The sequence below is a fragment of the Oryctolagus cuniculus genome, chromosome 2 (genome assembly GCF_964237555.1).
Source record: "Oryctolagus cuniculus chromosome 2, mOryCun1.1, whole genome shotgun sequence".
In the NCBI taxonomy this organism is placed as follows: domain Eukaryota; kingdom Metazoa; phylum Chordata; class Mammalia; order Lagomorpha; family Leporidae; genus Oryctolagus; species Oryctolagus cuniculus.
In genome coordinates, this window is record NC_091433.1 from 172,736,760 (window position 1) to 172,749,491 (window position 12,732).

General features: G+C 52.5%; 1 protein-coding gene across 2 annotated transcripts in view; it reads right to left on the minus strand.

Moving 5' to 3' along the window:
* Positions 1 to 964: 964 nt before the first annotated feature.
* The window catches only part of LBH (LBH regulator of WNT signaling pathway), a 30,196-nt gene continuing 18,428 nt past the window's right edge, over positions 965 to 12,732 (minus strand). For both annotated transcript variants that reach the window (XM_070069734.1, XM_002709936.5), the window contains exon 3: positions 965 to 3,494. In XM_070069734.1, coding sequence (XP_069925835.1) covers positions 3,306 to 3,494 — 189 coding nt within the window. In that variant the 3' untranslated portion in view covers positions 965 to 3,305. The remainder of the gene's footprint in view (positions 3,495 to 12,732) is intronic.

Consider the following 12,732-nt stretch of genomic DNA (forward strand, 5'->3'; position numbering starts at 1 on the left):
ACCTGGTGGTTTCACTGAGGCTAAAGTCGAAGTGGGTCAGTGGTCTATTAAAACTGGGTGCACCCTGAGCGCGGATCATTCAATTACGCCTAAGAGCTGGGTGAAGGCAACGATTGCCTCTCCTGGTTGGAACAGTCTCCAGAAAATTCCTTCTCTCACCCAAACCTCATGAAGCTTCCTTCCTGGTCTCTGAGGCTTCTCACCGTGGCCTGCTCTGATCCTTTCTCCGCTGGGCCAGTATGAAAGTGCACATCGTGCCAGGCCAGGCCCTGCACCGCAACTAAAACCCAGACCCCGCACCCAGGCCTCACCGGCGCCCCTCGCCCCGCTTCTGCTCACTCCCCTCGTTACTTCTCCCGGAGCCTTTCCTAGCCCTCCCGACCGGTGACCACTCTCAGAACACCTGCCTGCGCTCCCCGCATTCGTCATTCGATTTTGTACCCAAGCAGGAGCAGGACAGCCAGGCCCATGCCATTCTGTTACCTGGCAAGCAGTAGGCACTCAGTTAACGGTTTGAATGGGGGCTGGAGCTCTCTATAGCTGCACACACACACCCAGCCACTCACCCACTCGCTCCTCCACCTTTGTGGGTGACCTCACAGGGTATCTTCCTCTTCTCTTCCTTTCTAAGGGGAGTTCAAATCCTGGCTGTGGGTGAAAATCTCCCCAGGAGATTCTAGAAAATATCAGTGCCTAGACCCTATCCCAGAACATTGAAACCCGAGTCGCTGGGAGTAAGGCCCTGGCATTTGTGCTTTTCTGCCAAGCACCCAGACTGGAGAACCATTGACACCAACGAAAAGGCTGCTGTCATGCAGCCAGATGATGAAAAACCACGGTGGACTCCCTGTAGGAGGCCAGCAGGTGGGATACCCAAGGAACCTCACCCGGACGCCCCCGACTCAGCCTCTCAGAAGGGTCACCTTGCTTCAGAGTGAGAAGGAAGTGGGAAATCAGACCAGAGTGGAAAGCATTTTCAAACTTTATTTACAACTGTCACAGTGACAAAAAGTAGTTTGGAAAACAAAAATGCTAGTTTCTCCCTGAGCCTCAAAAAAGAACAGATAGAAGTTACAGGAGGTTCATCTCACGGCAGGCGTTTTTACTGAAATACTAGGATTTTTTTTTCAATACGGTCAGTTAGAAATACACACAAATTACTTTAAAAAAAAAAAAAGAAGAAGAAAAAGAAAAAGAGAGAGGAGGCCAGGCAGGAGCTCAGCCACTTGTCCAAGAGCAGCTGGGTCCCTCCCAACAGGCTCAGCTGCTGAGGGGCCTGACTGGAGCTGCCAGCCCTGGCCTGCTCAGACTGCAAACGGCCGTGCAGCCGGGACAATAAGCCAGCCCCACAAACATACACAGACACAGAGTAGATGTGTTATGCAGTTTACAAGCACGTTCCCACCACACAGCAAGACCAGGACAGATGATACAGGGTAGCAGATGAGAAGGAGACACCAAAACACAGGACTTGAGAAGGCAAGACCCACCCCCCCCCCCCAACAAAGGGAGAGAGGGAAGAGAAACTGCGCGTGGGAATGAGGAAGGTTGAGCAACCCGTCCCAGCCAGCACAGAGCCAAGTGGGACAAGAGACAGAAGCCCCCTCATGGCGCAGGCTGCCGGCCTCTCCCACGTCTGCAAGGAGCCGGAAGAAGTTATTGCCATCGGTGTGTGTGACACAGGCAGGCGACAGAGGGAGGAAGCAGGGGTGAGGGCGACTCTAGCATCTCAGAGCCAACTCCACTGGCGCCCACAGTGCACCCTCGTCCACCCCGCCCCACACGCCCCAGAGCCCCATTGACCTTGAGGTATTAAATACTGCTAGACACACAAGTCCAATCCGGGGGTCCACCTGGACCGACTGGAGACCTGAGGGGACACCGTGGGTGCCTCGGTTGGCTGCGTTTAGCCCAAAGAAGGCTCCAAGTCCACCTCTTGGCCGCATTGTCCTGCTCAGACACAGAGAAGGGCGGGAGAGTTTGTCCGGCAGTCTGTTGCTCCACGTGGTTTTGAACCATGAGAAGCAGCTCTGAGTCCAAGGCGAACTTTCTCATGCACCTGATGCCAATGCAGGAAGCAAGTGGAAGGGACAAAGCCCACCACTGGGGAGGGACATAGAAGTGCTCCCTCACCACGCTTCCCACTTGTGTCCAGAGACAACACAGACAGAAGCCATGGGTCTGTCTCATCAGAGCCTCGTCACCACTATGCAGCCACTCCCAGGCTGTGCCAGCTCTCGGGATCTGCCCAGCAAGAACCAGGAAAAGCCACCTCTACTCTTCACTCAGCTCCACAAGAGAAAGAGGCCAAGAACCCACATGGGAGTGGGAGCTGCAGCTGGTCAGACGGGCTGCCATCCACAGCAGGCTAGGCACAGCTCTGCCTGGCTACTGTGGCTAAGGCTGCAGCATGGCGGGAAGGAGAGGGAAGGGCGTGGATGAAGCTGACCTGGTCCTTGCTTCTGCTGAACTCTGACAGCAAGGCTTGGGGAGAGGAGGGGGCCTTCTAGGGTGGGACATTCCTGCTTGGGTGTCTGCCTGAGGGCATCCAAGGACAGGGTGTGTTCTTGCTACTTCCCAGAGGGCTGGGAGGCCAAAAGGACAAATCAGAGGTGAATTACTCAAAGGCCAGCCCTGGGCTCTATGAGCCAGCCTGGTGGGAGCAATTAGAGGGGGATGGCAGGGTGCTGTTGGTTTCCTGCATATTCCCTCCAGAGGGGCTTCCCCTGCTCCCCACCCCCCCACCAGAGGCCAGCACACCTGCAGTAGAAGCCCAGGGTGGCAGTGGTGAGGCTGGAGAGAGATGAAGACTTGGTTTCCTGCTGCCCCCGCAGCCAGAGCCATGACTCCCCGAGCTGCTCCTGGCTGCCCTTCTCTGCTGATGTCTCCTAAAGTCAGGCATTTTCTCGCTTAGCCCCAAGTTGGTTTCCTTACCCCACAAGCTCCTTGCTCTTTTTGCCCAGCCCCCACACCCACCCCAGGCCCCCCCAGGGACCCCGCACCGCCCCTGGCTGCCGGAGCCCTGATACGATCGCTCGCCCACACCCCAAACCCCGGCTCTGAGCAGCTTCCTTTCTCAGAAGACCTTGCAAGTTGTCAGAGGGCTCCACTGCTCGCCACAGTTCAAAAAAAGAAAAAGACAAGACGAAAGAAAACCCACTCGGGGAGTCGCAGGTGCAAAACGGAAGCCTCCTTTGACATTTTCAGAACTACCGGGGCTCACGCTCGCCTTCCACGATGGGAAAAACACAGTTCAGGGACCGATGCCGCCGGCGGGCACCGCCCCGTGGGAGGCCGCAGCGACTCTACTGCTCCTTGGTTTCCTTCGCTGTGTCTTCGCAGTTGTCTTGCTCGTCCTCCTGGACCAAGAACTCCTCGGGGGGCCACCGCAGCTCCCCGCTCTCCACCTCCCCCTCTGTGGGCTCCACCACTATGGAGGGCAGGCGGTCCTTTAGCTTGCAGCAGCGGTCGAAGTCTGACGGGTCGGGGAAGATCTGGAAGGCAAGCAGAGCGGGCACCCGGTCAGTCAGTTTGCAGAGCGAGGTGCAATACCCGCCTCCCACGCATGCGCTGGGGTCGGCCAGGGGCACCCCCCCACACCCGCGGCCACTGCGGCGCATCTGAGGCTGGAGCTGGGGGAGTCAGTTCTAGACTAGGGCAAGACAGGAAACTGTCCAAGGCCGGGCTCTGATTCCCACCCTTGAAGCTGAACGTCTGGGGGCAGTGCCACTGAGTCTTGCGGGTGGGAGTGACTGTACTCTTTGTTTTATTTACACACAAAAGACTTCCAAATTACGTCATCACAGTGAGTTATGTCTCTGCAGCTGGCCAAAGCTTGAAAGAGGCGCCCTGGCATTCAGTGTGGCCAGTGGGAGCTGGCTAGCAGGTGCTCACAGGCAGCACGGCCATGCTGGACACTGGTGCTGCTGATGCTACCTCAAAGATTCCCTGGCTTAACCAGGCTGAGTATCCTAGACCACACAGGCTGGAAACGAGCGAGGGGTGGAATGGGACTCAAACCCAGGGCAGTCTGACTTCCACGGCTGTGCCCCGACCCCGCGCAGCCCCTCAGGGTGAGAAATGATCCCGGTGTCATTATAAAGTCAAAGCCAGATTGAACAGAGGCATAGCCGCCAGCCACAGTCCATCAGCTGGGAACAAATCCTTCCTACCTTCTCCACCTGCAGGCACCTCCCAGCCTCTCGCCGGCTTAACGCCTGGAAGAGTCTGCAGTTCTTTCCAGGGTCTTGTCAACATAGCGGCGTTTTGTTAATACCTACTGTGTGTCCTGCCCGGAGCTGGCAGAAACCTCAAGCCAGGCTATAAAACCAAGGGCCAGGTCTGCTCTGTGGATTCCCGCTGCACTGTGCACTGCCCTGTGGCCACAGCTGACCCAATTCTTTGCCCAGCAGCTTAAGTGTTTAATCTGTTGGGCTGCTGGTCCCTTGCCACTCACAGCCCACGGCCTGCGGCGACACATCCGAGAGCTGGAGAGGAGAGCCTCTGTCTAGAATGCCAGGGCTCACGAAATCCCAGACATAGCAACTTCAAGGGCAAACTGAGGCCCACAGGGGTCAGAGACTGGCCCAAGGCTGTAGAGTGTCTTCAAGGCAAAGGAAAGGAAAGCAAGAGTTGGGGTGGGTGGAGAAAACATGGGGAGAGAACCTGGGGCTGCCCCAATAGAGACAGACCCATGGCGGCCCACAGGTGTCGTCCGTAATCAGCAGGTGAAAGAAATGCTCTCCTACGAGCCCGGCCTCCCCACCTCTCATGCTGCTCTGAGGGTGCTGGTCCTACTGCACCCAAGCCCCCTGCAATGCTGCCTGGCCCAATCACACTCTGACCACGTCACAGGCACGTGGGGCTTCGGGGAGTCATGGGCCTCTGCGACGTCACCCCAATCCCTGCAGACAAGTGATTATTAACCATTTATCCAATAAAGGCCTATTGCTGGGGATTAAGCCTTAAGCCAGCTGCACAACCAGGCATCATTAAAGACTTAACAAGGCTCATAAAACGTACTGTAATGGCAGCCAGACAGAAAACAAGCCACGGAGGAGCTGGGCCAGGGTGGGTCAAAGGCGGCTGGGGAAGCTGACCCTGGCTCTGGGCTCTCTCCACCTGCTGCAGCCAGCCCAAGGATTCTGCCGTGGACTACGCCGGGCACACAGACTGGCAGGTGCTGCATGGGGAGCGGCTCAGGCGGGCTGGTTGGGCCCCCTCCTCACTTCCGTGGGGTCGGAGTCCCTCCCTGGGGGTGAGCGTCCCAAGCATGAGCTCTGGGAGGGAGCAAGGCAAACCAGACTGGAAGGCAGAGAAGAGGTGACAAAGCTTTTCAGACACCAACTTGCTGCGGCCTCACTGCCACCCTATGGACAACAAGACCCTGGGGTCTCTGATGGTCACATGGTTGAGCCAGTATTCAAACCTCGCTCTGCGGTTTGGGGAACCTGTGCCTTTTGGAAAATATAAGGATGCCCCTGGGTCAATGTCCGCATTTCACAGAGAGAAAACTGATGAAGCAGGTTGAGGGAGACTCTAGGGCCAAGTTAGCTACTACAGGTGCCAGGAAGGGCATCTGGGTACCCAGGTTCAAAAGATGAGTTTGCCATCCGGAGTGTGTCCTAAACTTTCAGGGCCCCAAGGCAGAGCAGTGAGATGTCACAAGGAGATTGACAGCTGGCCCTGCACAGCTCTTGGCCCCTGCCTCCTTCCTCTGATAGCACCAGCCCAGGGCTGAGCCTGCCTGTGGACCTCATGACTGGAAGAGGTGAAAAGCGACATTGGAATTATGACCACCAAGCCCAGGAAGAGGGAGAGGGAGAGAAGCAGGGCCAGGCTGGCAGGAGGAGGAAGAGGACAACTGGGGTGGGAGGCATCGGATTTTGCTTCGGGCTGGAAGTCAGTCTTTTGTTGGCTGAGGCGTTCACTTGGTAATACACGGGTCCTCATTCCCTGTCTATGATAGCAAGGCCTTGCAGTCCCCGTGCCTCAGTTTCCCCCTTCCAGGAATGGTGTGAGCAGCTTGTCCCACGAGATGGGTACAAGTTCTTGGCAAACACAAGGATGACAAAATGCTTTGAGGACACAAGCTAAATTCAAATTCCAGTGTCTTCCTTGGCACCGTTTCAAAAAGACTGCAGTGTATGTCCCCTATCCAAGCAAGGGACAAGTAACACAGTCATTACAATTGCTCCAAACAATGCCTCTGCTATGGAGAGCTGTACCACTAGGTCCTTTAAGTCCCCAGAGGGAAGCCTGAGTTGAACTTCTGGTAAGGCTCAGTTGCCAGGGAACTTTGACTCCCAAATTCTCAAAGCAGGCACCATTAACAATTTTTTTTTACAAAGCTTGTTAACTGTATATTTAAAAATCACTGTAATAATCAATCTCGCCCTCCCATGGGAGATTTTATTATCAGATTATACCCATTTGTGCTTCTGAAAATTGTAGCTCTCTCCAAAAACAAATAAAAAGCACCCAGAACCAAAACAGCTTCTGGTTTCCTTTCAAAGAGACAGAAAGCTTTGCAAAATGTTGCTGAGTATTTTGCCAGCACAATCTTATCTCCGACAGCTGCCTAAGAGGCTGACCCCAAGGAGGTCAAGATTTTTCCACTAAGTCATGCTTTTTAATCATGTAGGCAGCAGAAAAATGAGAGGTTGCAACTACAATTTGCAGGGTGGGAGAGACTGTGGAAAAAAAGACTGGAGTCCAGCTCGCCACGCGCATGACGAGTAGGGTTGAGGTGGCTGGCCGCCTGGCGCGCTGCTGGCCTGCAGGAACTGGCCGGGAATAAAAAACTGCCCCCTCCCCAGAAGAAACTGGGACTGGCAGACCTCGTGTCCAACAGAGTCCCTTCTGTTGGGACTGCAGAAAGCTCAAACACAACACAACAAAGCCCTCTCCTTCTGTAGCAAAAGCCTCTAGGAGGCATTTCCCACTCTCACTCCAGGGCAGGGCAGGTCTGGCAGCACCGCCCCCAGCTGCGATCAATCAGCTCTACACCTTTCCCCCTCTGCCAACACTCACTCTGCAACCTGTCACACCAGGCTGCCTCGACTGTTGGCTGCTATGACACTAAGGAACACCAAGTTCCCTCCTTTGCAAATAGAATGAAATCTTTAACTTGGGGGTGGGCAGAAAGACAGAGCTCCCATCCACTGGATCCTTCCCTAAGTACCTGCCAGAGCTAGGGTTGGGTCAAGTGGAAGCCAGGAACCAGGAACTCAATCTAGGTCTCCCATGTGGTTGGCAGGGACCCAACTGCTTGAGCCACCACCTGCTGCTTTGCAGGGTGCACACCAGCAGGAAGCTGGAACTGGAAGTGGAGCCAGGGCTCAGGCCAGACACTTTTATGTGGGACGTAGACGTCTGAACCTCGAAGGCAAACAGCTGCTCACCAAGATCATCCGGGGTCCAGAGGCCCCGCTGCACAGGAAGAGCAGGAGGTCTTGGGGATGGATGGGAATTTCGGAGGGAAGATTTGCCAGGTGGCCTCCGATTCCAGCCAGCCCCAACGGTTCAGGAACGCACGTGGACTGACTTGAAAGGTCAAGGGAGCTTTAGGACCATCTAGAAAGTGGCAATTGGTGTGATGCAGTTTAGAGGCCAGAGTTTGTGGCTGGTTAGCTCCGTGCTGTTCAGTGGAACATTCTGCAGTAATGGTAGCCTTGTCTGTGCTATCCCATACCTGCAGCCGCTGGCCACACATGGCTATTGAGCACTTAAAACATGGCTGGCATTTTAAATCATATTCAAATATTGTTAACATAAATGTATATGTAAGTAGCATATGAACATAAATGTTATATAAATGTAAATGGCTACCTATGGCATCGGATGGATGGTTAAGCCTGACAATGATGAAAATAGGCCCATCTGGGCCGACTCGGGGTGTTTGGTGACCTGACCAACACAGGCAGCCCCTGAGCCGAGAACTGAGCCTGGGGCAAGCCTCATTCTGGTGATGAGGGATTTGTCAGCAGGCTTTATGCTTACGTGGAAACACTGCCCATGAATCGGCTCCCATTTCACCCACGGAGGGGAACTGAAAGGCAACACCGGGCCTCCAAAGCCCCAATTTGGGGACCTGGCTATCAGTTGTCTGCCTCTAAGCCAGGTGACCTAAACCTGGCTGCCTCTGGGATGGGGAGAGGGGAGAGCTGGCACCTGGCATGGAAAATGTGAGCGATTCTGGCGGGAGCCGCCCTGCCCTGCGTGTGCATCCCTGAGCCAGCCCCTCTGACAAACAGCCGAGCTGACCACAGAGAGGGCAGAGGGCACGGCACAGAACCGAGAGATGCTAATGCTAATGGGGAAAGCGGACACCGGCAGGTGGAGGAGATGAAAGGTGGTTAACTGGACACAAAGGGCTAATGCAAGCTGAGAGCTCCGGAGCTGGGGGGGAACCCAGCAAGGAGGAGTGCTGGGGGGTGAGGGCAGAGGGTCCAAGAGAAATAAGCAAGCTAGCTCCCCAGGCTCTGTGCACAAAGCCGCCCAGTAAGCCCCTGCCCTCTCTAGTTGCACAGAGGAGAAAAGAACCCCGGGGCTGCTATGGAAAACAGCTGCACCCACAGGCAGCCCAGAGTCTGGAAGAGCCAGCTTTTGCCCAGTCCCCATCTCTGACTGCCTCTGTGACCTTGCTGTGGTCATTTCAACCTCACTGCCTCCGGCTGAAGCGAGGACGCCTTTATTCACAGACGTGGCTGGAGCGGTCCTGCGGTGCTGACGCTGACGTCAGAGGAGGTGGGGGGTGGTGGGGTCCCCTGGACGTCTGGCCCAGCCCCTTCCTCGCCTCATCTGTAAATTCAGGTTAATCGGATTAATGCTAATTCAGATCCTGTGGGCTTTGCAGAGAATCAAGCACAGGTATGTGTGAACACGCTCTATAAACTCTCAGTTCCTAATGCTGGCTCTCATTCCGCAAAGCTGGGGTCCCCACGGAGCATTTCCAGGCGGGCCTGCGAAGCCAACAGCTGCAGCCCAGGACAGGAGCACATGAGCAGCTCTCCTGAGCTCGTGCTCACAAACCCTAGGCCAGGTCCTTTGGAGGAAGGGCTGTGACCTCCCCACTTCCCTCTCTGAAGGCGTGGGCCAGGTCAGCTGCAGCAGAACCCCTAGATCTCCCAGGGATGGCCCTGCAGCCCAAGGTCTTCCCACTCCACACCTCCTCCCTCCCGCCGCAGGCTCTTCCGAGGGCCTGCACCTGGTACGTCAGACCCCTCCTGCCTCCCAAACGCTGGGTTTCTTATTTTTCCTGGAGAACAACAATGGATCGGCCTTACGTGTTTATTCCTTCCTAGGAGGGGCTGGCTTGTAACAATGGGCAGATCTCCCCCTGCATCCTGCACAGCAGCCAGTGCACAGGAAAACCCTGCCCCCTGACGCCATGTGCAGGCAAGAAATGCCGGCTTTGAAATACTTGCCTCCTGCTATTTTATTATAATTTTATTATGATTACTTGCATTTTACTGACTTCGCAAAGTGAAAGGCAGGTGGTAAAACAGACAGGACTGGAGGAAGGGCAGGGGAGCTACTGGCTGGACTCGGGGATGGATGAACAGTCTCTGTCTCTGCTCATCTCTGAGATGCTCCGCTCGCTCAGAGCTCCCTGGACTGGGGCTGTGGAACGCCCACCTCACCCTCTCCTGCCCATCCCTGGTGCCTCTAATCCAACAGGGGCCTTGAGCAGGGGTCTGGGGCTTTACAACAACGGCTGGGCCTCCTTCCTCTGGATCAAAGGTGCTTAAGCCTCCAGCCCTGAAACTTGAAAGAAAAGGAAATCCTGCAGATAAACACCATCTTTCATAAACATCTCTCAAACACACACCCATCCTGCAAGCCGGGAGTTCCAAACGCCAATTCATTAGTGCTAATTGCTACTGATAACTCTGGGCCCAGTGAATCCATGAGGCTTCTGGAAGGTTAGAGAACTCTCTCAGGTCTCTGGGGGCGGTGAGAAGAGACTGCAATCATCTGGAATAGGTGATTTCACAGCGGGTGCCTCACCAGCTGCATCATCAATGCCCTCTTGAAAGAAGTCAGGGCTCCTGGGCACCGCAGAAGCCTCTCTCTCTCTCTCTCTCTCTCTGCACCTCCATTGCCACTACACAAACATCCCACATACACACCTTGTCTCTCAGGAAGCCCCCAAGGATCCAGGTAAAAGATTCACTTACACTGCAAGGCAGGCAATTCCATTTTAACTTAAGAGCACATAAGGTTTATTGAGAAGGTTTCACATACCACCTTGCCACTGACATTCAAGGCCATTGCCAACCATCCCCTCATTCTTTGCATTGGAAACTAAATAAGATCGTGACTACTTTGCCTGGTCCCACAGCCTTCCCATCTTTAGAGTCCCCTTCCTAACTCCTACCACATGGCTTCCAAAACAACCCACCCCTGTGTGCAAACACCTGTACCCTGCCTGGCTGTCAGTCAGTACCGCCTCTGCACACCACCAGGCCAGCTCACCTTGACCCCAAAGTGAGACCCATCAGCACATGACCCATCGGAAGTTAAAATAAAAAATGTTCCCCCAAACAGGAAGCTTTGCCTGATGTTCACTCCTGTGGAAGGCCTGGAGAATTTAATTGATCCCAGTCGTAGTGCTGATGCTGACAACTTAAGTGAGCCGGGCTCTCCCTGTTCCTAGAGCTACACTCCACGCAAGGAAGCCCGTGGGCACTGACTGAGTTGCTGCCTGCACTCATCAAACATATTCTCAGTCTGGAGCAGGGGATCTCGGGATCCCTTCAGGGAGAGAGTATCCATGGAGTTAAAATTTTGTCATAAGAGCACTAAGCTCTTACATGCATTTCCCTGTATGGGCACTGCACCAATGACACAACGACACTGAGTCTTGCTGCTGGCACCTTCAGAAGAATTATTTCAGGGGCTACAAAGTGTGCTTGTTGTCCTTGTATTGTTCACCATGTCACGCTCATGATTAAAATGAAAACAAAGTCTTGATGTCCTTGATAAAGTGGTAAAAATTTGTACCTATGAGATATCGACACAGACACTTGATTCCACGTGTGGTAGGTGGAGTGGAAAGGCAGCCAGCACGCAGTGACGTGTAGTGGGTGCCTCGAGGACAAGCATTGGTGGCACTGAGCTGGCGGCTGAACTAACCTCTTGATGCGTGAACACCGTTCTCACCCCTAAGGACAACTGGCCAACAAACCATGGTTATGCCGACTTGGGTATTTAGTAGATATTTTCTCAACATTGAACACATTGAGTCTGTCACTTCAAGGCAAATAACTGATAGTATTTGTTACTGATGATAAAAATAGAGCTTTCAAGCGAAAAATAGAATTTTGGGAAACTTGTATTGGCCACCATGAGCATGACAGCTTCCTAATACTTGAAGACATTGATGTGTCCACTGGAGCCATTAACCAAGGTGATCGTTTAAAAATTTTGTATGATGAAATGTGTCAACCCTTGGAAGAGCTGCACACTCGGGGAACTCACATTTTCCAAATGATCAGTGCCTTACCCAGAAAACCCAGCAGAGGTAAAAGATTCACTCGATGTGTAAGATAGGCTAATGGATTTTAACAGAAGAGCATAAAAATAGGTGTTCATAAGGTTTCAGATACCACATTATCACTGACAATCGAGAAAGAACCCCTGAGCCGATGTTTAGTGAAGTATCACAGAAATGTTTGACAAGACTGTTAAAATGCTTCTTCCCTCTCTACTACAGGTCTGTATAGGCCAGCTTTTTTTAATTTACTTCAACCAACACACATGGCAACAGAGTGACCAGAGAGGCACATGAGAGTCTAGACATCTCCTAAGCCAGACATAAAACCATCTTGCAAGAAAATGTAAAACAGTGCCTCTCTTCTCACCAAACTTGTTCTGTTTTGGAAAATATGTCTATTTTTATACAAAAAATTATATTAACGTGCAATGGCTTTATTATTCAAAATGAATTAATAAGATTTAAAAATTCAGCTTTAATTTCTTAAACAATAAATACAAAAGATTTAATCCACATAAACAAAAACTCTTTGGGTGGTCCTAAATAATTTTAATTTAAGAATGTAAAAGGGGCTGAGACTAAAAAGTTCAAGAACCGTTGGCCTGGAGAAAAAGAAATATCATTAGGAAGACAAACTTGTAAGTCCAGTTTGAAAGATAACAGCCAATACTTCAAAAGACTCATACATAAGGGAATGAAAAGATAAATTTATTTTGGTACAGAAAAGTTTTAAATCTATGCATTCAAAGGGTTTTCAAAAACTGTATGAAAATGGTATTATAAGAAAACTACACCTAGGTTTTGAAAATTTTTTGCACCAAAATAGACTTATCTTTCTACTCCCTCCTCCACCAGCTTTCTGAAGCACCCTCATATTTTAAAACTGTAGAGGAGGATGTGTTGTTGAGATCACAAACGATGTCCTCACAAATCTGAGAGGCTGAAATGAGGAAGGGAAGCAGGTGTTTAACCCCAGTGGGTCGAGGATGGAGGACTTCACCCCACTATTCAACTTTCTAACAAGGGAAAGCCAAGGCCTGGAGAGCTGATGAGAGCTGCTGAGATCACACAGAGAACAGCAAGGCGAAGATTAGAACGTAGTTATCCAGGCTCTCAGCCCATGATTTCTCTGTGTTGGGGCATTATTATTATTATTATTATTATTCAAAAGGCAGCGAGACAGAGAGATATCCCATTTGTTGGTTCACTCCCCAAATGCCTGCAACAGCCAG